The sequence below is a fragment of the Paramisgurnus dabryanus genome, chromosome 19 (genome assembly GCF_030506205.2).
Source record: "Paramisgurnus dabryanus chromosome 19, PD_genome_1.1, whole genome shotgun sequence".
Lineage (NCBI taxonomy): Eukaryota > Metazoa > Chordata > Actinopteri > Cypriniformes > Cobitidae > Paramisgurnus > Paramisgurnus dabryanus.
In genome coordinates, this window is record NC_133355.1 from 22,035,558 (window position 1) to 22,062,539 (window position 26,982).

Below are 26,982 nucleotides of genomic sequence, written 5' to 3' on the forward strand. Positions count from 1 at the left end.
CCATGTTTACTGTATTTTTAACCCTTTGAAGCTCCTGTGGCCTCATGCATGAGAGTAAAGCATCAATAAGAAAATAATGAAAAATCTATAAAATCAGTAGACCATCTGGGTATTTTTGCGTAGTTTTATTGAAAACGTAGGATTCAGACGCACACTAGTCAAGCGTTACAATTTTGATTTCAGAGAAAATGTGCAGTGTTCTGGGTCAACAACATTGGTGAAATTAATAACCACAAACCTTAAGTCACTAAAACAAAATGTAATTGAATATTTAAATCACCTAAAATAGATTTACAGACACAACACCAAACAATGAAATCCAAAACTTTATATTTTCAGATAAAGAAAAAGTAAGAATTACAATCTTAATTAATTACAATTGATACTAAATTAAAGACTAAAAATACTGAACCCAGTTAAACCTGCATTTACATGGATTGCTGTGAAGGCTCCTTTCGTGCATAACAACGGCACATCATCCTACAGAAAATGCATTGGTCACACATCAAACAACAAACCAATTAACACTTCACAGCTGGACAAGACAGTTTGCCTGACAAACAGAGCTTTGGTTGAAAGAAATGAAGAAAGAAAAGAGATTTCCTGGAGGTGGCTGTTTTTTTAGATAATCAAAGTGTTCAAGTCAAGCCTAAGGAGAAAGCGGAGTCTGCCGATCAAAACAAAACCCATAGGGACTGTAAACCCTGCTTGTTTGTTAGATAGACTGACTTGAAGAGAAAGGGTGCCAGGTGAGCAAAGGTTACCAGTAAACACATAAATACAGTATCCGGCTAAATATTTATCACATGCCAGTCTTTTCCTAACACATACTCAAAACCACCATTTCTTTCTTCAGCCTCCCACTCGGAAAGATCCGACTGTATAAAATATTTGATGTTTTGTGAAATTGAAGTGCTCGGCAGGCTTCTAGAAGCTGAGCGATCGGACAGGAGACGTCTACTGCACGTCCGCGGTAATCACCCGGCACCATGGTCGATTCCTTCGACTTATGACATTTTCTCAAACACAAACACCAGGTATAAGCCTGAAAAAGAAAAACAGAAGACAAACAACGAGACATAGACATAATTATTGTATTATTATTGCTAGTTAGTTATTAGCAATAAGAGACATTTCAAACTAGCCTGTCAATGCAATACTAATAAACCTAACTGCACATGAAAAAAGTGCATAAGGAAACTACAGAGCAATGACAAGCTTGTGATGTTCTTTCACACAAACAGTTACTTCGGCATAAACCCAGACGTACCCGAAACAAACAGTCTCTTGTTTTCAGTAGCATTAGTGCGCACATTACCCAAGTGATCGTATGCTAGGTGCGTCAACTATAGCATCATTCTCTTTCAGAGTCCCGACTGACGCTACAATCCTGAAAAACTCAACATTTGATACAAAGACAGGCCTTGTTGCTATCTTTGCACTGTGCTTAAAAAGATGTGAGGACAATTTGATTATATTTATTCATTTTCAAACCTCCCTCCCAATGCATCACTTTAATTCTTGCTTCACTGTCTCTTCAGAGAGTACAGAGTAGAGCCTGACCGATATACCGGCAGACCGATATTAGGCATTTTCCAAACTATTGGTATCGGCGTTCATAATGGCCGATAAATGAATATTTAAAAAAAAAAAACGGACGAAACAGCCTTCATTAGATTTCCTCACTGTTGGCGTTTTTGACAGAGCGCTCTGATCCAGTAGTATTTTGCTGTTGTTGTTATTTATCAGAACTTAACAGAATTTGTCTCCAGTCCTATTCAAAGTTATATTTATAAACCAAGTCTTTTAAAACTGGTAACTTTGATTTGGTTGTTGTTGTTTTTGTGTTTTTGTTCCAAAGGGCTTTACGTTTCATATCTTAAGTTTGTATTTTTATACATTTTATTTATCAGAACTTTAATATATTTTGATGTTCCTCTGTTCTGTTGTGACAATAAAAGAAACAAGTTTCTTTTTAAAATGCATTATCACATTTTTTTAGTTAAAACTCATAAATAACTACAAATAATATCGGAATATCAGATTTTTAAAACCAACAAACATTTGTATAGGTATCAGCCTTCAAAATCCTTTATCGGTCCGGCTCTAGTACAGAGAAACGTATTTCTGACATCTAAAACAGGCTTCCATCCACTTATTTTTATGCACATTTTGGGATGAAAACTAAGATGGGAATAAAATTTACAAAAAGTGCATAAAAACCTCATCATCATCATCTTGATTGAGGTGGACAAAAAGAAGATTTGAACAAATTGCAATTTGTTGAATCATATAATGTATGTTTAACAAGATGTGAATAATCTTTTATGAAGTTCACTCGCACAAATATGAAGCTCAGAGCTTTTTCTCTGCATGTCCCATGCAATTTATTACATAAACAGCATGCTGGTTTCTCAAGTGGCTGCAAACATTTCCATTTCGTGCCTGTTTCCCTGAGGAAATTTTTGTTATCTTGAGCAAATGGATGGAAATGCTGTTTTGGTTTTATCAGATTTACTGTATAAATGAAATTTGATGCTTCAATTGAAACTTAAGGGCTAATGTCAAGTATCTCCTTTAACCATAAAACAAATAGTAATCTGGAGTTTTATCACACACTTGATTGTCATGAAATCTAATGTATTGTGAGTAGGAGGATCAAAAACAGAAATAAATTCTAAATAAGCTTAGTCGTGTCTGGGACTCTACTGATACAAAAGCTGTACCTCACCCACACATGTATTTAAAAAAAATATATATATATGTAAAACAAGTCTAGATTTACTAAAAATAATCGGCAGGGTTAAAATGGGTTAAACTAATTCACACTTTTAACCACTTATAAATCACAAAACGAAAATGTGGTACTATTTTTACATTTAAACTATCGTACCATGGATTGACACCATAAGAAAAAGCTATTTGTTGCGGTTTAACACCAAAAAAAGTGTCTGCACAATCTTTCAGGGTTTAACGTGGGCAAGACGGGCACAAGAGAGACTTAACTGTTTAAAAAGGCCACAAACTATCAGTTATTCTTTGGAATTTAACAGTATGCTGCATATTTTCTTTGAATATAAATAAATATTAATTTCAATTGTTACCTTAGTTAAATATACAATTATCCATAAGAATTCATTTAATGTCATATTAATAAATCTCATTATAATATATTAATGTCAGCAATTAAAATGTATGCTGTACACTGTAAAAAACTGCTGTTAAAAAACAGCCAAATTTAACAGTATGATTCTGTTTTTTAACAAAAACAGAAGTATACTGTTAAATTCTGCATTCTGTAAAAAAACAGTTTTCAGAATAATGTGAATTTACAGCCCTGAGAGTCCACTGTTAAAGACTGCGTCCCAAATCACACCATACACCCTCATTCACTATTCCCTACATTAGTTTCCTAATGATCCACCTGAAATCAAGTCAATGAGTTCAGATACTGAAGCATTAATGATGGACACCTGCTGCTAATAAACAGAATCACTGAAGAAAAGATAAACAAAAAAAGAGAAGAGATGAGCAGAAACATTTACAGACACAAAGACTTAGATGAACATCAACTGAAAATAACACAAGACATTAAATCTCTCCATATATCACCAGATGAGAATTAAACATTTACACAAACACCATTACCATCTTCACTATAAACCACTTTGACTTTATTTCTGTTATACATCTACAAAAGTTCTTACTGAGAACAAACAGGGCTTTACTAGACTTTACAAGCATTTTCTTTAAAGTCACCATTATGGTGATCACTGGTTTCATTAGTTGGGCTCTTGACTTGGTTTACAGTCTGGTTGCTATAACTGTGGCTTTATGATGCATGTTTGTTATGGCAAAGAAAACCAAGAGATGATAGACTCTTGTGAGGTTGGATGTCTGATTATTGATCAGTAGTTTGTCTTACCAGCCTTATGAAGCTTAATCATAAAAATTAGTAGTTCTTAGGAATGTTTATGAATAAGTATTTACATATTTGAATCAGAATCATTACATGAATTATTAGTAAAACAGTAATCTGATAGCTTGACAGAGTTGCCTACAAATGTATTTTTGCAAACTTGAAAACAGTCCTCAGCTGACACTCACAGACATCAAGAATCAGCCTATGATTCTCAACTAGGGTGACAAAAGAAAATGGAAAAACAGTTCATCGGCCTAATGAGTTTTGTACTATGCTGATACCCAGCATGCATTGCAGCATGAAGCTTTTCATTTGATAGTCACCATTGTTGAGATTCGTAGCCTGATTCTTGATGTCTGTGTGTGTAGTTTGCTCGCGTTTTTTAATTTCATTTAATCCCAATGTTTTTAAGATTCCTCTGGCTACCTCAACACTCAGTTTCTGTCACATTATAAGACTACTATAAGGGGTTGCCACCCATCTAATCAGTTATGAGCTTCTGTATAAATCAGTAAATTACTTTTGACTCATGAGACTTACACCATAACAGTCATTAGTTAGTGATAATACTTTATTTATACTTTTTTGCCATATTCAATGTCTTTCAAATCACATTGATAAGCATGAATAAATATAACACCAAAGGGTAAACCCAAGGATCAAGAGTCCTAGTAAAGTAAACACTGATCACGAGAATGGTAACTATTATTTAGGGATTAGACTATTAGACTAGAGCTGTCCAAACTCAAAACAACTTGCACTGACATATTTTAAAATACATCAGTGCCCTTTGTTTCGCCTGAAAATGCACAAGTAATGTTTTTAGTTAGGCATGTTTGTTAAAACTTGTTATATTTCCTAATTAAACTATTCCTGGTTTAAGATAATACCTGTTTAGGAAACCCCACCGTATGATTTATTTCTCAGTAAGAGCTAATGTACATATAAAATAAAATCTAACTGGTTTGTAATAAGTGAAGATGGTAATGCTGTTTGTGGAGTTGTTTGATGATCTTCTTGTGAGATCTTAGAAAATCTGAGTAAGTTTGAGTCTCTTCTAAGTCTGTAAGTTGAGTTTCTGCTTGTTTTCTCTTTTACTTGGTTCTTGTTCATCTTTTATTCAGTGATTGTGTTTGTTAACAGCAGCTGTTCATAATTAACTCAATCATCACTTCATTATCTCATTAACTTCAACATTGGCTCTGTTTCTTTTACTCTTTGTAGTGTGGACACATTAAGCAGTGTTCTTTTGACACCAAGGATTTTGCGATGGGGTTTAAAGGGTTAAATATGTAAGATATAAAAACACAGAATGCTAATGTTTTTTAACAGTCCGAAGGAGACCGTAAAAAAACATTATCTTGCTGGCAACCAAGCTGCCAGTTGATTACTGTTATTTAACAGAATGTGCTGTTAAAAAACAGAAAGCTTAACAGTCAAATTTGCATACAGAAATATGTTTATTTCACACAGACATTAGAGAAAAGTCCTTGTATTTTGTTTTTTAAATCATGTGAACTTAAAAACTGATCAGGGGATTTACACAAGATGATAATGTGAGAGATCTCTTAGTGTTTAATGTTTTGTTTTGTTAGGATTTGGCTCAGTTTTTGGGTTACCATTGTGCTGAAGAGTAGTGTGGTTGTTTAGGTCAAGGATGGGCAGTAGATCATTGACGTTATGCTGCCTGTTGTTTTATTTTAAAGCAGGAACTGTGTAGTTTGCTTATGGTGAACTACATGAGATTTGTGTGAAAGTTTAAATGTTTGCAGTTCAATTTTAGAAGTAATATTTGTTTTCAGTGGACTCAAATTAATTAAGTTCACAATACTAACACCACCATGTAAATATATATATTTATAAACTTGAATGGATCAGGCAATTGGTTTCCTAAATGAAATGAGTTGCTTTCAGGGCATTATAAAATTAACATACTGTTAAAATAGGAGAGCTGTAAATTAACGGAAGTAGAACTGTATTTTAACAGAGGCAGAACCGTAAAATAACATTATCTTGCTGGCAACCAAGCTGCCAGTTGATTACTGTTATTTAACGGCACAATTTTTTACAGTGTATTCTCCATTCTAAAAATGTAATGTTTTCACAATGTGGGGAACGGTGCATAGCGAAAATCTAATTAAAACTCGCTTTGCAGTCATATTGATTTGCTACTACTTTTCTGGCTACGACGACTTTCAAGACCGTTAAATGACTTCACGGATGCAATTTAATTCATTTGCATGCTCTCCCGTATTTTGCGAAAGTTTAAATTACAGGGATAGTTCACCCAAAACTTCTGTCATCATTTACTCTCTTATGTTGTTTCAAACCCATATCATTTTCTTAATTTTAATGAATTTTTCCAACCAAACAAATCAGATATAAAATTGACTTTTATAGTAGGAATAAAGAATACTATGGAAGTCAATGGGGCCTCTGACAAATATCTTCTTTTGTGTTCTTCACGACAAAGAAATGTATACATGCTTGTAACAACATGAGGGTGAGTAAATGATGGTACAATTTTCATTTTTGGGTGAACTATCACCTTAAAGAAAACTCACAAAAACAAACATAAGGCAACCCTTAATAATCTGCATTAGTAAATAAGCGTAGACCTTTTCAGCAGGTGATCGAGTCTGCACTTCTGATTGAGTCAGAAGGTGAATAAGACAAAAAGGATTAGTCAAATTTCTTTAAAAAATCCATATAATTTACTTACCACCATGTCATCCAAGATGTTCATGTCTTTCTTTGTTCAGTCAAGAAGAAATTATGTTTTTTGAGGAAAACATTCCAGGATTTTTCTAGGGATGCACCGATACCACTTTTTTGGAATACGAGTACGAGTACTTGCATTTCAGTACTTGCCGATACCGATACCGAGTACTTAATAAAAAACATGATTTAAATTTACAGGTAACAGCTAAAGTCATATAATTTAACAAGAAAACAAGGGACTAATTTTCCAGTTTGTTGTAAACTCTGCCTCTTTGGACAACACAAGAGGCATTAACCCCTTACACGCCGCTCAAACATAGACATTTCTCAGACCGTGGTATCGATTCCAGGTATCGAGGGACTTTCAACGAGTACGAGTACTTTAGAAAATGTGGTATCGAGGCCGATACCTGATACCAGTATCGGTGCATCCCTAGATTTTTCTCATTTTAATGGACTTTAATGGACCCCAACATTTAACAATTTTAATGCAGAGTTTCAAAGGACTCAAAATGATCCCAAACGAGGCATAAGGGTCTTATCTAGAGAAACGATTGTCATTTTTGACAAGAAAAAAGATGCACTTTTAAACCACAACTTCTCATCTATCTCTGGTCCTGTGATGCACCAGCGAGACTTCACGTAATATGTCATCACGTCAAGAGGTCACGGATGATGTATGCGAAACTACGCCCCAGTGTTTACAAGTGTGGAGAAAGAGGACCGATCCGACGTTGTTGTATGTCAACTGATACTAATTAATGTCTTTATGTCAGATTATTGTATAAAATGGTCCACAAATGTGCGTTTCATATATGTAACACGTGACCTTCCACGGCATTACGCAATTACGTGAGGTCGCATTGGCGTGCCGCAGGACCAGAGATAGACGAGAAGTTGTGCTTTAAAAGTGCATATTTTGAATTTTTCTTGTCAAAAATGACAATCATTTTGCTAGATAAGACGCTTATGCCTCGTTCAGGAGTCCTTTGAAACTCCGTTGAAACAATTTTAAACTGCACTGAAACTGTTAAGTGTTGGGGTCCATTAAAATGAGAAAAATCGTGGAGAGTTTTCATCATAAAACATAATTTCTTCTTGACTGAACAAAGAAAGACATCAACATTTTGGATGACATGGTGGTGAGTAAATTATATGGATTTTTTTTAAAGAAAATGGACTAATCCTTTAAGTGGAAGTATTTCATCATTTGGGGGTTTTTTCAAATCCGATTTTGTGCTGCTTGTCAAAAGAAGGCTAAAACTTTTGAAGATTTAAATATGGTGTAATAGAAATACCTCAGATTTGGAAAAGTATAAGCTCACTGTTGTTTACAGAGTAAGTTGAGCTGATTTTTGTCTGTCTTTATGGTACTACGGTGTTATAATAGGTATATATTTCTGGTAGCATACAAGACAAATCATATAAACTGAAATGCATCATTTTGATACATGCATATTCTGTTGTCAGTGTCAGTCAGAATGTTCATTAACTTGACATAATAGATTATCTGGTACAAAATAGTTAAATTAAAGACTTTGTCTATGCGTTTAAGAACTCTAAATGTCCCTTATGAAAAATTAACCATGTTTTTTTGGTGTATTGATAACTATTAGCAAAACCATGGTTTATCTATGGTTTTCAAACCCATGCTTATTTCGTGGTTACCATGGTTTTATTACAGTAACCATGTTTCTTTACTGTATTAAAACAACGGTTAATTTTTGTAAGGGGTATAATGCAATGTAATAAACCAAATAATAATACCATTGAATAACTATAGTGCATGATTGAATGTTGGGTACAATATAGTTTTGGTTAGTAAGGAGGAAGGTCAAGTAACCCCCTTAAACTTATTTTAAGTGCAAATAAATTACATTTAGATGAAAAGACCCACATGGTGTGCTATAGCAGAGGGGTTCATCCAAATGATAAAATATGTAATTTAAGAAGAGAGTTCCCACAGAGGTGCTGTGGTCTTATTTGACTTTGGTGTGAGCTGAGATACCTTTCAATACAGACAAGCCCTTTATAGATGTTATGCTCTGTGTTTAAAATAAAATTTTACCAGAAAAATGTAATAACGCTCACTGCTTCCAAGATGTATATGTTATTTCTTGCTTACAGTAAAACCAAAGTTAATAAAGAAAAATCATTAAAGCATCATCACTGCAAATAGATATTTTCTTTCACAAAAGTAGTGTTTTGCTTCAAAAGACTTCTTAACACAATGGAAATGGCTTACTGTACTAATAAATCTATGTGCTTTTTGGCTTTAACATTGAGTCCTGTGTAAAAAAAGTACTGCATTTTAATATATTTGTTTGTTTGTGACTGAAGTAAGGGATTCAAATACATCTGGGATGGCATGAGGGCAAATAATTAATGTTTTTTTTAAACAGCTTCGTTAACAGTTACTACCATTGTCGTGTTTGGTACAACAGCTAAAGCCTTTAAGAAAATTAGCTGAGGTAGTATTTGAGTAACATAAAGCATCTTTTTGTCACAACGTGATATTTCAAAAGACACTCAATAAAATAATCTGATTTAAACAGAAAGTGCACATCACTACATACTTGTAGCCTCCCACTCAGACTTGCTCAAGGTTCCCTGTGGAGAAAGAGGGCTTAGTATTAAAACAGAATTATTAAAAAGGGGAATAAAATGATTTCACTAGATGAAAAATGATGTTTAATGCTCACCAGCGGAAGCCTAACAGCAGGATTTTCAGATAACGTCTTGGCGTGGTCATACTCTCCCGGTAAATCGGACGCCAGCCGGCCTCTCTCATCCGGAGGGTATTGCTATGACAACAAGAAGAAAGACAACTGTTTGATTCTGCTGAAGTAAAGATAAGATGGGGCAGATAAACAGACATCATTATCCACAGATAGATCGGACTCACGGAGGTAACCAGAGGATGAAATGTGCCGTAACATCCAGTCTAATGCAGCAAATATCTTCACATTGCTACCTGAGAAGCTAAAGGATTACAAAGGCATTTCTCGAACTGCCAAGAGGCCTGGAGTAGGGCCGTGTGATATTTACAGAAAATGCAATATATGATAGCATGCTAAATAATGCGCTATTCTCTAATCTATGCCATATTTCTTTTTCCAAAATCAAAATGAAATGATATTAACAACATATTTTTTATATCTCACCATCAAAACAACTTCTGAAAGTGAACATCCATGTTTTATTTTTGCATAAAACAAATCACATTCTTCAATAATGTAAACAAACAATTAATAAACAAAATACATTTTACCGCTATCATGCACAGTATCGCACACGCACGCATATCCCAACTAAAATCGACATGCCTGAAAAATATATTATTATCTCATCAACCATATGTTACTTTTTAAAGTATAAAAATAAAATAATTTATTTATTACAAACCGTTGCGATATGCATATGCATATTTCTATGTAAAGTGCTATAGCTGGGTCCCCAGTGCTAGAAAATGTTAAAAAGATCAACCCAGTAACTTAGTTTTGGTAAACCATTCTCTGCAAATGGTATCTGAAAAAATAGGTCATTCAAATTGGGCTCCCCTTGTGATGTCAGAGGGGGGTTACACAGATCCACTATCCAACCACAACACTGCTATTTAATGCAGAGTTCAGCTCATTTGCATTTAACGGGACACACCCCAAAACCATATTTTTGCTCACACCTACAAAGTGGCAATTTTAACAAGCTGTAATGGATTATCTGTATGATATTTTGAGGTAAAACTTTACATACGTACTCTAGTCTGGAGACACCAAAGATTTATTTGACTATTTAAAAAAGACTTGTGAAATGTCCCCTTTAAGCAGACGTGCACAACAAAGCTAATATGCCCACAGCCGGCGTATGTTTTCAATTGTTTTCCAATGGAAGCTCGACGTTTTTCAAAAAAGCCAGCAACTAGCGTTTTTTCTGCACCCAGCACTGAGCACCGATTTTAATGTCAGTTCTCACATGGACGTCCAATCACAGTGAAGGAGGGCGGGACAAATATCACAACAAGCAACCAGCTCACCTCTCAAATATCAAAGCTACCAAAGCGCTCAGCTGAAGAAAACAGCTGGCATTCGGTGTCCTCCAGGCATTTCCAGGCACGTTTAAAAGTTGTGGTGTGCACGCCCCCTTATTTTGTAGCCCCCTACTATTACAAAATAATAGGCATATTTGGTAAAATTACAGTCACCAAATCGTTACTGTGTCTACATGGCGATCCTAATTTCCTAACAAAATCATTCAAGACATGTAGAAATTTTCAATATAACACCAAGCCCAGTGTGTGTCGTAAAAACAGACATTTTATATTAATATTCCCATCTGTAATATTATCACTTAATGCAGTGTTTCTCTATCCCCCGATGTCTCCCTAAATAAAACACCTGATTCACCTCATCAACCCTCTCCCATGAAAGGCTTGCTTAACTTCATGTGGTAGTGTGAGAGCGATGTGAAAGCATACGGAGTCCTCTATTCCCAAATCGCTCTTGCCAATTTTACAGATATTTTCTGGGACCAAAGTGCTGTGTGAATGAGGTTATACGGAGAAATCTCAAGTATTCTTGGAGGGAAGGGTGCAAGAGCTGGAATTAGTAGTAAAAAAAAAAGATATAATGTCGAAAAAAGGAACAGAGCACACAAACCTCTAGTGCCTGCATCCACTGCATGAGAACTTTGTTTTTCTCATCTTTAACTTTCTCCTCAAAGAATTCTTTGAACGTTTTCTTATAGACCAGACGCATGTTGTACTTTTTTGCCATCCTGGATAGAATAAAGAAAAAAAAGAATTTACCTTTTTTTAGCACAAACCAATGAGTGAATATTAGAGGAATACTTCACACAAAAATGAAAAGTCTACCATAATTAACTCATCCTCATGCCATACCAAATCTATAAAAATCACTATTGGATAAATGCTCAAATGTGCATAATATATAAAGGTGCCAAAAAGTTAAAACTCCTAAAAGCACATCTATCTGTCATAAATGTCATCATTAAAGTAATCCAGAAGACTCCAGTGAGTTAATAAATGCATTCTGAAGCATATTCAGGGACTGCCCGATGGCCCGAGGCCAGCGTGAGAGACGCTCAGGCCAGTAAACAGTATTGTCACTGGCCAGATTGGGCCAGTGCTTTGCCCTCCTCAGTCACTAAAATATATTTTCTGTGGTCATTTGTATGCATGTATTCTTATGCAATGTTACCATGAGACCATTTTAAGCGTCACAAGCTTTAACTTCTCAGCGATGTCAAAAGGTTTTTCCTACCTTATTGGTTGTTGTGGGCACTTCGCGTGTTATGTCAGCTGGTAGAGCAAAGAGATGTTAAGATGGCGCCGCCGCCCTCGAATTACGAGGCCAAACGAAAATGTAATTATTTAACATCTTTGACGCAGACATTTACAGTATTTTCCGGAACAGAAGTCACACTTTTTTCACAGTTTGGCTGGTCCTGCGACTTCTAGTCAGGTGCAACTTATATGTCAATATTAAGTCATATGAACCAACAGAAACCATTACCGTCTACAGCCGCGAGAGTCCGCTCTATGCTGCTTCTGTATTTATGTAATTCAATGGATTCAGTGACTTCAGGACCTTTTTGAACTTGATTTGGCTTGTCGTGTTAATTTAGCCTATTCAGCCTCCAAGGTATGTTCAATATGCTATTGTGTTCGGTGAATAAATGGTAATGTTACGTTAACATGTACAGACACCTATTCAGCTTGCTGTTCTGTGTGCCATTGTTTAGTTGAATAACTTGCCTTGCCAGATTAAATGTCTGTTCTTCGGCTTGGATTTTGTGAAATCATTTTCTAAATAAATGTGACGTGGAGTCCAGTGCAACTTATATATGTTTTTTCCTCTTCAAAATGCATTTTTGACTGATTCGACTTACACTCCGGAGCGACTTATACTCTGGAAAATATGGTACTTGGGTAAAACATGACGAAAGAAACAATGCAATTATTTGCAATCAGCTTTTTAATTTCATAATTATTATTCTAAATACGTAAAACTGAAATCTTTGTTGTTGGGGCCAGTAAAAAAAATTGGCTGGGCAATTAAAAACCTGAACAATTATAAAAAATCTTTTTGTTAAGCCCTGAAACTTCATATCTCTGAGTATACATCTGTGATGGCATAAGGCCGGGTAAATTATGAGAGAATCTTCATTTTAAGGTGAAATATTCCTTTAAACACAGTTGCTCTATTTTCAATCAAATCAAAAAGAGCAGGTTTTAAATAATAATCCCATAATCAATAAAATAAACTTGTTATTCTATCCATCTAACCTATCTGTCAAACATTTCCTAGAGCCAGACAATCACATGAAAGTATGACATCATTAGTATCTCAGAAACTACAGATGTTTAGCGGGAGATTTATGAGTCGCCTGTGCCCTCTGTTGGCAAATCATGATATTACAGCTGCAAAAAAAACAATATGCAATACTTACTCCTCAAACAGAGGGAAATACACCAGAAACTCTGGGACATTTACAACTCCCTCCAGGCTGAAATCATACTGACAGCCGAAAAGAGGATAGTCGCCTTTCTTCTGGAAGTTTACAGAGTAAACTTCATTTCCAAAGCTGTTGGAGTCCGACTCCTCCAAGCGCTTCCTGTGGACCAAGACCAAAAATATTAAAATACAAACTGAAGTGAAAACAGCTCAGACTCAGTACATACAGCGACAGACAGTAGTTTGCAATTTTTTTTAAAGTTAAGTATTTGATGAACATATAATAGCATACGGTTAATATCATTTTTTTTTTTATTGACGTAGGTGGGGTTTAGCACCTCATGCATCTTAATAATTGCATTGCGTTACTGTGCATAAATCAGGGGCTATACAGTTAAATAAAGCACCACATTTAGTGATGATACAAAATAACATTTTAATAAACATTTGTGTCCTTATATTTTCGATTATTAATGCTGAAAAAAAACATTGTGCCCAATAACACCTTCCAATCAAGACTATATTTATAATAATTCACAGCTTCTCATAGCTTATTGCTTAAAGGGATAGTTCGGCCAAAAATGATATTAAACCCATGATTTACTCACCCCCAAGCTGTCCGAGTTGCATATGTCCATCGTTTTCAGACAAACACATTTTCAGATATTTTAGAAAATATTTTAGATCTTTCAGTTGATTAAATGTAATGTTACGGGGTCCACCCATAGCCTCCGTAGGCTGCGTAAGCTCTCATGCTGAATGCAGACGCGACTAAGATGGCGGCGCTACCGGAAGGTAGTTATACGTTAATAAAACTTTAAATATGGATATTTCTACAACAACACCGCGTGGATTACCCTCAGAAGACCTTTGTTTATCATCCTGGAGCCGTTTGGATTTAATTTGTGAAGGATGGACGCACTTTTTTTGGACTTGAAGGTCGTGGACTATGGGTGGACCCCGTAACATTACATTTAATTAACTGAAAGATCTAAAATATTTTCTAAAATATCCGAAAATGTATTTGTCTGAAAAACGATGGACATATGCAACTCGGACAGCTTGGGGGTGAGTAAATCATGGGTTTAATATCGTTTTTGGCCGAACTATCCCTTTAAAGGTGACATAGAATGATTGAACGGAGTATTTATCCTTGTTCTGTGATGTGACATGTAGACAAAAATATTTTTGTTTGGGTCTGTAATGCCTTAGAAGCTTCCTAAAAACCTCTCTCAGATAGCTGTATTAGGGTGGGGGATTTTAAACAAGTGGTTTTGCACCTATTTGACTCCCCCTACTGGCTTAACTTGCAATCTCATTACTGATTGGCTGACTTTGCTGCCACTCAAAAAATGTAGCCAATTATTTTAAAGTGGAGGGGCAGTGAGATGCCTTTTATGTCATAAGCATCAGTTTTTCAGATTGGGCCGTTTTCTGGCTGACATTTCTAAAAGAGGAATTTCTATGAGACTGAGATGTTTAGCATGTTTAGCACTTTTTGTATGTTTGTGAATGCGGGTAGACTACCATTATTCAACAAAGACAAGGTAAAAATGCTTTTCATTCTCTGTCCCCTTTAATTAGACATAAGTATGACAATAAGTGTGTGTGTGTGTGTGTGTGTGTGTGTGTGTGTGCGTGCGTGCGTGCGTGCGTGCGTGTGTGCGTGCGTGCTTACACCAGCTCATATGCATCTGGTGTTGTCCCAATAAAGAATCCTCCAGGTCGCAGTCTGTCACAGGCGTTTCTCAACATGGTGTCAGCCTGCTGTTCGCTCTCAAAGGAATAATGATACACAAACTGACAGCTGCACACGTCAAACTGCAACTCAGGATCTCGCAACTTTTCAGACAGCAACTCCTGATACAGAAAGAAAGAGAGCATGTGACATTGTACTGTCATGCGTTGATGCTCAAAGACTTTATTTTATGCTTCTTCCTTTGGAGAATAAAACTGAGAACCCCTGAAGATTTCAACATGAAGATGTGCTTTGCACAAATGAAACAAGCTTTTAAAAAGTGCAGTGTTTAACTACTGACGTTAAACTAAAAAAAATTTAAAAAAATGAACCGGTTAGCTGAAATATCTGAATAGGTTTACGGGCCAAACTCAAAAAATTTGTTGAAGATAAAAATGTCAGACAGCTCACACAGAACAATGTTTTAAAAGTGGTTCTGTATTCTTCGGAAAGTCTTACAAATTACAAATTACTCCACTTTGCAATGGGGCAAAGTATTAAAACCGTTGAAACAGTATATTATAAGAGGACACTAAAATCTGTTCTTATTTAATGTTAGGTGTCTAAACCTAATAATTTATAAAGATTTTACCTGTACAAACAGTGTACCCTATACAAACTTCTGTCAGTGTTTCTAATGCAGTTACATGAGCACATCTAATGCAGATCTTATAACTGGTGTAGGGTTATAGGTAAACTGTAAATCTGTTTTTCCAAAAAAAAAAGAAAAATGACAAGCACATACCCTGCTGCAATCTGCAGTTATAAACTCGGCTGAGTATGTGCGATCATTTGGGTGTCCTCTCCGTCTCATGTCATTATAACGCTGCTGACACTGTTCAATGGACACAGCTGCAATATCTATAACATACAAATAACAGTACAGTCAAGCACTTACAAAACTTATGCAAAACCATGAGCTGTGCTACTTTTTTGGCTTATGTTGTTCTCTAGTTATAGGAATTGTTCACCCAAATAATGAAAACTCAGCCTCATGTTATGCCAGATAAACATGACTTCTTTCATTTTTTAAACACAAACATATTATATTAAAATGTGGTCACATACAGTTTCGCTTCAGAAGACAAATATTACACCAATTAAGTCAACTGGTTTGTATTTAATTTTTGAAGCTTCTCCAATTTGAGCCCAATATAAAAAAATACCATGATGGCATATTAATATAAATAAAAATGTGTTGTTTCATTAAATGTGTTCCATTAACTAAAGAAACTGAAAGACTCTTGATGTTTCTTACATATAAGTAAGGGTGTTTTCACATATACACTGTTTAGGTCGGCCCAAATGACGTGTCGCTCCGAGTACGGTGCGTTTGGGTCAGTGTGAACACAACAGCCGCACTCGGGTGCGCACTAAACGACCGCTCCGAGACCGCTCTAAACAGGTGGTCTCGGAGCGGCTGTTGCCGAACTCTGGGGCGACCCACCTGTGGTGTGAACACTGCTGTACCTCGGGCCGAACCAAATACAGGAAGTTCTCCACATGTTTGAGCCCCTGGGCTTTCGTTGTGACGTGAGCCTGGTGTTATATTGTGGGTTAACAACAAACAAGCCAATCCTGGTCCGTTGCATAGAGATTCGCTGTCTCCTTTACGTTTGAGCTGATGATTTTATAAATGCATAGCTGTCCTTCACACACAAATAGTGACATTACGGGCTTTTAGCAAACGGCTCCGTGAGAAAGGCTTTAATAGAACAGCTACGCAATTTCGCGTTAAAGCAAAGAAACTTCCCAAAGACGTGCATCGTTTATCTCCACATCTTGATAGCTGCGCTCTCTCTGTCAAGCTGGTTGTCGTGGAAACGTGGGGGTGGTCATGAGACGGTAAGAGCTGTCAGAGACCAATGACAGTGCTGACCGTTGTCACATGGTGTACGGTGCGGCATTTCGAGTAAAGTAAAAAATATATATATGTGAACACGGACCGCACTAACTGAAAAATGATACAATGTATTTTGGTGCGCTCCGAGGCAGCACCACGGTGCGCACCAATATATGTGAAAACAACCTAAGTAAGGAAAGTCATAAACATCTGGGATGGCATGAGGGTGAGTAAATTATGAGATAATTTTCATATTTGTGACCACAAGACCAGTTATAAGGTACATTTTTAGGGGCCAAGCCCGCAGGGCGGTAGGCCACTATTGCAATTGATGGTTTTCTTATTATTAGGGGTCAAGCACCGAAGGTGCTGAGACACCTATTGTAATTGTTAGTATTATTATTATTATTATTATTATTCTGCTTCTTCTTCTTAGCCATAGGCGTCTATGGCAGCCCTATGAACCGTACATAGGAAAATGATGAAATTTGGCACAGTTGTAGTGGTGGTCTTAAAAAGTCATGTGACCAAAAATGGGGTCTCTAGTACTAACTCTATAGCGCCACCAGCAGTGCAAAAATTCAATGTTCAAAGGGTTATAACTTCTGATCCGCTTGATCTATGAAAATTCTACTTAGTACACGTGATTGCTCTCCTCATGCTTGTTGCTTTTAATACCTTACAGTAAAACTCCACCCATTACAGTAGCGGCCATTTTGAAATGTACAGTATTCCATTTTTTCGCTACTCCTCCTTCAAATGTTGTTCAATTCTTATGAGATTTGGCACAGATGATCTTTGGAGTAAGCCGCATAGAAATGACTGAACAGAATTTTGATATTTATCTTTGTTCAAAAGTAATAAATGCGCAAACTTAACGAGGTTGACGCAAAAATGGTTCTGAAGCTGTAGCTCAGTCATTCTTTGATCAATTGAAATTAAATTTGGTACACTTCATGTGGACCATGAACTTGGGGTCCATGCCAAATTTGGTGACAGCGCCACCTATGGGTCATGAGATAATAAAATAGGCTATTTTTGCCCATAACTTCTGAACTGTTTGTCAGAAAATTATGATCTTGATGTCTATGGATTGCTTACCTCATGCCGCATCTGTCGATGTGTATTATGCCGGGTTTGACCACACACATCTGTCCGACATTTTGAAATTTGTCATAAATTGTTATATCTTTTGAACTATTGGACATATCCGTGCAAAAATCAGTAGGGAGATTCAGCATGATGTCTTGAAGGTACCTTGGAAGTCAGAGTATAGCGCCACCTATGGGTTATAAACTATAACAGTTCTTATGGAACTGCTTATAACTTCTGAATACTTTGTCTGATATTAATTTCTTTGTGAAATTGTATTCACTGGTTTATGCCGATTGCAACGATACCTCGTTTGTCATTTTCCAACATTCTGTTCATGTGTTATTGTAAAGCATATGGTAGATGATTTTTTCGCTACTCTTTTTACAAATTTTGTTTATTTTATGCCAGGTACTGCTCGTATAATGTTTGGAGCAATCCGCACAGAAATGACTGAACAGATTTTTGATATTCTGTTTTCTTTTTCTTAGAAATACCACTCCAAAGTTGACCGTGCCTGTGACGTTGTCTATTTGTCATAGTAAATTAATGTTACTGTATATTACATTGTATAGCATTACTATACAGAATGATCTTCTTGTCTTCAATCTCACTTGAGCTTTTTGATTCTCATATACATTGTATTTCTGTTAGTTCTGCTCTGCACTGTCAGTTCTGCATCTGTGTTGATTGGCATATGTCAATCCTTGCAGCACCTAAGCTGTTTATTGCTGCCCTTTGAGCTGTGTTAACTGAGTTGCGCATCTGGTTAACCACATGCCATGAGATTCTGAGGTCATGGGTTTGAATCCCATGGGCTGTGATCTTTTGTCTTAACTTTTTTCTCACTTAAGTTTTGTGATTTTCATACAATACATTGTATTTCAGTTATTTGTGCTCTCTGTTGTCATTTCTGCACGTTTGGTAATTGCTGGATATCAATGTTTACAGCTCTAAATCTCTATTCTATAGCTTGGACACACCAACTCAGTGGTTTAATCGTTTACTCAGTGGCGCATGCGGTAACTGCTGTGCTTTTGGAACCCGAGTTCATGGGTTCGAATCCCATGTGCAGTGGTTTTTGTCTTAACTTTTTTTCTCACTTAAGTTTTGTGATTTTCATACAATACATTGTATTTCAGTTATTTGTGCTCTCTGTTGTCATTTCTGTACGTTTGGTAATTGCTGGATATCAATGTTTACAGTTCTAAATCTCTATTCTATAGCTTGGACACACCAACTCAGTGGTTTAATCGTTTACTCAGTGGCGCATGCGTTTAATGCGTTGCTTTGGGAACCTGAGGTCATGGGTTCGAATTCCAGCTCTTACTTTCACTTATTGAGATTTCCTTTTTTGTTCCCTTTAACACGTTCTTCTCGACCTGTCTGGTTTTCCACACGTGTTATATTTTTGCCATCTTTACTGTTGTTGCTCCGCACTGCAGTGGTTCTGCTCTGCATTTGCTTTACTTCGGGTTCGGGCTCTGTATTGCGCGCTTTCTGCGCTTTGCGCATTTGCTGCGTCGTGCCGTTTTTGCTGTGCTTTGGGTGCTCATTGCGCTGAAGGTGCTTGACCCCGTATCGCTGCTTGCAGCTATATTTATTATTATTATTATTATTATTATTATTATATTTCTTCTTCCCCAATGGGAGTCTATGGCAGCCCTATGAACCGTACATAGGAAAATGAAAAAAATTTGCCACACTTGTAGTGGTGGTCCTAAATAGTTATGTGACCAAATATGGGGTCTCTAGCATTAACTCTATAGCGCCACCAACACTTCAAAAATTCAATATTCAAATGGTTATAACTCTAGAATAATTTGATCAACAAAAATTCTACTTAGTACATCTGATTGCTCTCCTCACGCTCATTACAATGAACACCTTACATTAAGACTCCACCCATTACAGTAGCGGCCATTTTGAAAAGTACAGTATTTTGTTTTTTCGCTACTACTTTTGCAGCGTTCATTGCATTGTTACGCAATTTGGCACAGATAATCTTTGGACCGAGGTGCAGAGAAATGACCGAACAGAATTTTGATTTTTATCTTTGTTCAAAAGTTATAAATGCGTACATTTATCGATGTCGACCCAAAATTCGTTCTGAGTCATTATCTCGGTCATTCTTTGATCAATTGAAATAAAACTTGGTACCCTTCATAAGGACCATGAACTGGGGTACCATGTCAAATTTGAGGACAGCGCCACCTATGGGTCATGAGATATGAAAAATGGCTATTTTTGCCCATAACTTTTGAAATGTTTGATAGAAAATTATGCTCTTGGTGTCTATGGATTCCTTGGCTCATGACAAATCTGTCGATATATATTATGCCAGAAATTACCAAACCGCCTGTCCACCATTTTGAATTTTGTCATATATTGTGATAACTATTATTCGATATAATGTATCGGCACAAAAATCGGTAGGGAGCATCGGTATGATGTCCTGAAGGTACCTGGGAAATCTGAAAACAGCGCCACCTAGGGTTTATAAACTATATAAAACAGCCTATAACTTCTAAAAACTTTGTCCGATATTCATTTTCTTTGTGAATTTTTATTCACTGGTTTCTGTCGATTGCAACGATATCTCATTTGTCAGTTTCCAACATTCTGTTAATATTTTATTACATAGCATATGTGAAGTAGTTTTTTCGCTACTACTTTTGCAAATTAAGTCTATTTTATGCCGGGCTCTGCTCACATAAACCTTAGAGCAATCCGCATAGAAATGACCAAACACATTTTTTATATTCTCTGCCATTCCCGAGAAATACCTCTCCAAAGTTGACTGTCCCTGTGACATTGTCTCTTTGTCATATTAAATTATTATGACTGTATTATAACATGTTGTACATTCCTATACAACATGTTTTTCTTGACTTAAACTTTAACTGTTCTCACTTAAACTATCTGATTCTCATATAAATTGTAATTTTGTTATTTCTGCTCTGCAATGTCATGTCTGCATCTTCCTTGATTGTGCCATTTGAATGTTTGCAGCTCTGAAAACCTTGGCTAGCTACACTGCCTGTGTAGCGCAGTCTACTAAACGCATGCATCAAAACTCAGAGGTTGAGGGTTCGAATCCCACCTGATGCATGTGTTATGTTTTACTAATAAGATTTTGTTTTGAGTTAATTCTCACCCATTATTCTTAACCAGTCTGTTTTCCATGTTCTGCACTGCTTGTCATAATTTGGTTGCCAATCGCCACCACCATTTCAAAAATGCAGTAGCAGCCATTTTGAAAAGTACAGTATTCAGTTTTTTTGCTACTACTTTTGCAGTGTTTCTTGAATTGTTACACAATTTGGCTCAAATTTTCTTTGGACGGAGCCGCAGAGAAATGACCGAACAGAATTTTGATTTTTATCTTTGTTCAAAAGTTATAAATGCGTACATTTAACGATGTCGACCCAAAATTCGTTCTGAGTCATTATCTCGGTCATTCTTTGATCAATTGAAATGAAACTTGGTACCCTTCATAAGGACCATGAACTGGGGTACCATGCCAAATTTGAGGACAGCGCCACCTATGGGTCATGAGATATGAAAAATGGCTATTTTTGCCCATAACTATTGAAATGTTTGATAGAAAATTATGATCTTGGTGTCTATGGATTCCTTGGCTCATGACAAATCTGTCGATATATATTATGCCAGAAATTACCAAACCGCCTGTACACTATTTTGAATTTTGTTTTAAATTGGGATAACTATTATTCTATATAATGTATCGGCACAAAAATCGGTAGGAAGCATTGGTATGATGTCCTGAAGGTACCTGGGAAATCTGAAGACAGCGCCACCTAGGGTTCATAAACTATATAAAACAGCCCATAACTTCTGAAAACTTTGTCTGATATTCATTTTCTTTGTGAATTTTTATTCACTGGTTTATGTCGATTGCAACGATATCTCATTTGTCAATTTTCAACATTCTGTTCATGTCTTATTTCATAGCATATGTGAAGTAGTTTTTTCGCTACTACTTTTGCAAATTAAGTCTATTTTATGCCAGGCTCTGCTCACATAAACTTTGGAGCAATCCGCACAGAAATGACCAAACACATTTTTGATATTCTCTGCCATTCCCGAGAAATACCTCTCCAAAGTTGACTGTCCCTGTGACATTGTCTCATTAAAATTATTATGACTGTATTATAACATGTTGTGCATTCCTATACAACATGTTTTTCTTGACTTAAACTTTAACTGTTCTCACTTAAACTATCTGATTCTCATATAAATTGTAATTTTGTTATTTCTGCTCTGCAATGTCATGTCTGCACCTTCCTTGATTGGGCCATTTGAATGTTTGCAGCTCTAAAAACCTTGGCTAGCTACACTGCCTGTGTAGCGCAGTCTATTAAACGCATGCATCAAAACTCAGAGGTTGAGGGTTCGAATCCCGTCTGATGCATGTGTTATGTTTTTCTATTAATATTTGTTTTGAGTTTATTCTCACCTATTATTCTCAACCAGTCTGTTTTCCATGTTCTGCACGGCTTGCAGTAATTTGGTGGCCAAGCATCATCACCAGTTCAAATATGCAGTAGCGGCCATTTTGAAAAGTACAGTATTCAGTTTTTTTGCTACTACTTTTGCAGTGTTTGTTGAATTGTTACACAATTTGGCTCAGATTATCTTTGGACCGAGCCACATAGAAATGACCAAACATAATTTTGATATTTATCTTTGTTCAAAAGTAATACATTTGTCAACAGGAATAACTTTTAAACCATTTAATCAACTAAACTTCTATGGAGAATATTTGATGGGGTAATCTATGCCTTCCCAGTAGCTCAACCAAATGCGTGATGGGCATGAAATCCAGAGGTTGCGGGTTCAAATCCACCATACGGCGGCAATCAAAATGGTTCATGTAGAGTCAAATGTTCGAATAGGTTTGACTACCTACAGGGGTTTTAAAAAATATTCTCTTCTTGAGAAAAATCTCTCCAAACTTGAACATACACATTGTCACTTCAGCAATCTAACTTAAGCAGCTGTCTGTACGTATGTCTCCCCTGTAGCTCAACCAGATGAGTGACAGGCATGACACCTGGAGATCATGGGTTCAAATCCTGGCTAGGGCAGCAATTGAAGTCTCTTACTTTAGAGTCAAAAGCTTCAATTCATTATTTGTATTTTACTTTATTATTTTAACAGGTATTATTTCGTTTGTGCTCTTTTGGTTTAAGTCTCATGTGTAACATGTATGATGCTTTAGTGGTTCAATTGTTTTCTAGGTCAGCATTGGACTAATCGGTCCTTCTTTCCACATGCACATAAATATTATACTTCAAAATTTTTATTTTTTCATTATGTTCATTCTCATCTCTGAGTCCTGTGTGCTGATAGTTCCCATACATATCTGCTACATTGCATTCTTCAATTGCATGTCCTTTCAGCTTCGTTGCGTGTTGCAGGACCATTGTTGCTTGGCCCCGTATCGCTGTCTACAGCTATATTTTGTAATTGAGATGTATACATTATAAATAAATAAATAAAATAACAAAAGCTTTCCATTGAAGCATAGTTTGTCAGGATAGGATATTTGGCTGATACACAACTATTTAAAAATCTGGAATCTCAAATTTCAAACAAAAGCTAAGTATTGAAAAAACTTATTACAAAATATTATCCTATCCTGACAAACCATGCTTCAATGGAAAGCTAATTTTTTTTATAAATATTATATTATTTATTTATTTATTTATTATGTATAAATCTCAATTTTGAGATTGACCCTTATAACTGGTTTTGTGGTCCAGGGTCACAAATATAAAAAATTATCTTATAATTTACTTACCTTCGTGCCATCCCGTGAAAGCTTCCTTTCTTATATGCAAGAAACATCTAGGGCCCTATCTTGCACCAAGCGCAGTTGACTTTGTCAGTGACGCATGTATTATTCGTATTTTGCACCGGCGCACAGCGGGTTTTTCCCTCCACAGACGCACGTCGGCAAACTAGGGAATGAACTTGCGCTCCCTGGGCGGTTCAGCGCAAAAAAGGAGGCGTGTTCCGGCGCAAACCATCCCTGATGCTATTTTGCAGTTTCAAAAAACAATTGCGCCACTGACCAAAAAAAACTAGTCTAAAGTCAGTGGCGCGTTGTTCATTATGCTATTTTAAGGGCACGTGCTTGACCATAATGTATAGCGTGCACAACGCGCACACACTTTGCTTATCTAATCTACACAAATGCAACAGTTATTTTTGCAAATCATAAATTGTTACAATAAAAAATATTAACACATGAGATAAGGGGAATCATAGTGGTGAGCATTGTGGTGATAGTTTTTATTTATTGTGTGGCTGCGTTAAAAAATTCTCATGCAAATAACGATTAAAATATTTTCATAAGAAAATTTACCAGTGCGCCTGGTAAATCCGTCATAATAATAGCAACCCGCCATGGAACTTGCGCCCTTGCGTTTAAAGGGAATGTTGGATGACGTTCTGATTGGTTTATTTGACGTTACGCCCAAACCACACCTATGAATAATGAACCTACTTCAGACCAACCCCTTATTGATTTGCGCCTGGCGCAAGAGTTATTTTTCCTGCCGAGAAAATAGCAACAGCGCCCAAGATCCGCCCACAAAGTCACTTGTGCATTGCGCTTCGCACTTGCGTTTCAGATCGTTAAAATAGGGCCCCTAAAGTCTTTCAGTAGAGGTTTTTAAGTTCCAGCTGAAAACATATTTCTTCAATCTGGCCTTTGAGGCAGGGACAGTTTGATGTGGGTATCTTTCATTATGTGGCTTTTGTGTACACTTGTTTTATGTATTTTTATTATCGGTTTATGTGTACCATATTTCTGTTCCTCTGCAGGATTTTAATTTGTGAAGCACTTTGGGCAACATATGTGCACTTAAATGTGCTATATAAATAAATGAAGTTGAAATTTGGACCTTTGGATAAATTATGATATGATGAAAGAGTCTAGAACCCTAAGCTGGTTGCTTGCTGGTATTAGATAGAAGTAACACGTTTAAAGCTGGTCTCTGATTTAATTTCTGAATGTAATAAAAAAAATCCCTAACTTTTTACATTTTTGGCTGTACAGTCTATAGAGTATACCAGATTTACATTTAACTATAGGTTGTAAATGCATATCTATGTACGTCACACAAAAATCTTGCATCTTGATTATACGACGCTGGCCAAACATGAAAGAAATTCTGTGGTTACCTGCACAGACCAGTTTGTCGATCCGTCCTTTTTTCCATTTGAGAAGATCTCCTCCTTTCCCACAGCCCAGATCTAACACAGCAACATCTCTCGTCCTCTTCCTCACGTTATCCAAGATCTCAGCTAAGAAGAGCAACATACTGACCTCAAAACAGTTTCTAATTACCTATGATTACTCTTATTTACTGGCTATTTAAATCACTGAGATTAAAAAGCCACAACATCAACAAGATCAGATGAGAATTACGAAGAACACAAGTGCAAAGTCTATTGAACTACTACTAAAGGGATCTAAAGTTTGCATGCAACAACACAAGCATTTCATTATTTGGTAACCATGCCATGCAGTGTTTCTTACCAATGAGCACACTCTTCAACCAGTTGTTGAAGTTGCGCAAGTGGACAATCCTGCTTTTATTGCGCTCTGCCAGACCACACTCCTGAAGTTTGTTATAATGTGTGGCCACTTTTTGACTGTGAAGTGATTCCTCTTTGACCTGAAAAGCACACAAAAGTTGAGTTATGCCACACATCTCACTCACCTAAAATGACTTTGCCTACACTATACATCAGCTTTTGTTTTACATTTTTATATCTATAAAGGCACATACATATAGTCTTGTCACCTACAACAGAGGTTCTCAAACTTTTTGCGGTCAGGAAACCTTGCAAGAGAGAAACATTTAAGGATCCTCTTAAAATTGTAACAGTTACTAAGCATAGTTACTAAGTTTTGTTTCAATTCCATTTGGACTCTGCGGACCTGTCGATCACAAAGCTATCATAAAATCAACAGTAGCAAGACAGACATGGTTCTTAGATGTATATAACCCCTTCTTAAAACAATGCAAATATATAATTTATTACAAATGATTTCACGGCCCCCTGGCTGAGCATTGAGGACTACCAAGGATCCCAGGACCCCACTTTGAGAACCCCCTGTCCTACAAGACAAGCAGATAAGTACTAATTCCTGTAGTTCCGCTGGCAGAGCATTGTGTTTGCAATGAAAGGGTTGTGGGTCTAATTCCCAGGGAACACACATTTTAATAAAATGTCTACCCTGACTGGACTTTATAAAAGCATCTGCCAAATGCATAAATCTAAAGGTATGGTATGTGCCTTATACAGACATTTTGAGAAAAATGTGTAACTTAACATAAACCAATCATAGAGGGTTCAGGCGAGTATGTGATTATCTTACCAGCTTCTTTTTGGGAGAATCATCTTTATCATCCTCATCGACATCTCTTGGTCTCTTCAGAAATGAAGATGAAGTCTGTGCAGTATCTCTCCTACACTCGACCTCTGGATCGGTGTATTTACTCTCTGTCTCTAACAATCCTGTCAACAAACAGTGTATTAGTGTATATATGTTTTAGGGAGATCAGATGCATATTATACAAACATGTGAAATGCTAACAGGTTTATAATGACATTAACATTGTATAATTTCGTAATGCACTGTGTTGTTTTTAATATTAAAACATGAACGCAACTTCCATGTCAAGCACGTGCTTCATGTGTAACGTACAAAAACAGATCGATGCTTTTGCACTATCGAAACCTTACAAAACATATTTAGATTTGAATGGTGAACAGCGGCATCAAAGTTGACTGCTGAAGACTGAATGAATGTTGCTGTATACTCACTTGAGTTTTGCGCCATCATGTATCCCGCACCAACAGTGTTCACGATTGTTCACTGGAGTAATATTGTGTGCAGTGCAGAAGCTTAGCGCCACCTACAGGACTGGCGTGTATAAAACTTTTGTACGCTACGACGAAAATAACAAAGTTAAGTTAAATTTATCCAAAGTAAATTTGTTTATTTTTTTGTTATTTTTATGATTTATTTCAGGAATATTCTACAAGGCAGCTCATCTAATGTTTGCTAAAATATATGTTTTTTTACACTTTTTTTTCACTTCCTGAATTCATTTCCTGAATAAATACTTTTTAACAATACATACTATAT

The 26,982-nt window shown here is 36.4% G+C and overlaps 1 protein-coding gene across 1 annotated transcript; it reads right to left on the reverse strand.

Moving 5' to 3' along the window:
- Positions 1-112: 112 nt before the first annotated feature.
- On the reverse strand, positions 113-26,740 carry rnmt (RNA (guanine-7-) methyltransferase). The gene is made up of 11 exons (XM_065293096.1): positions 26,658-26,740; positions 26,209-26,348; positions 25,363-25,501; positions 25,005-25,127; positions 15,600-15,715; positions 14,795-14,976; positions 13,112-13,276; positions 11,299-11,416; positions 9,346-9,447; positions 9,220-9,253; positions 113-1,045 (listed from the first exon to the last, which is right to left on the reverse strand). Exons 1-11 carry the CDS (start codon positions 26,674-26,676, stop codon positions 1,008-1,010), a joined length of 1,176 nt encoding a protein of 391 aa, XP_065149168.1. The 5' UTR covers positions 26,677-26,740; the 3' UTR covers positions 113-1,007.
- Between the last annotated feature and the right edge of the window lie 242 nt (positions 26,741-26,982).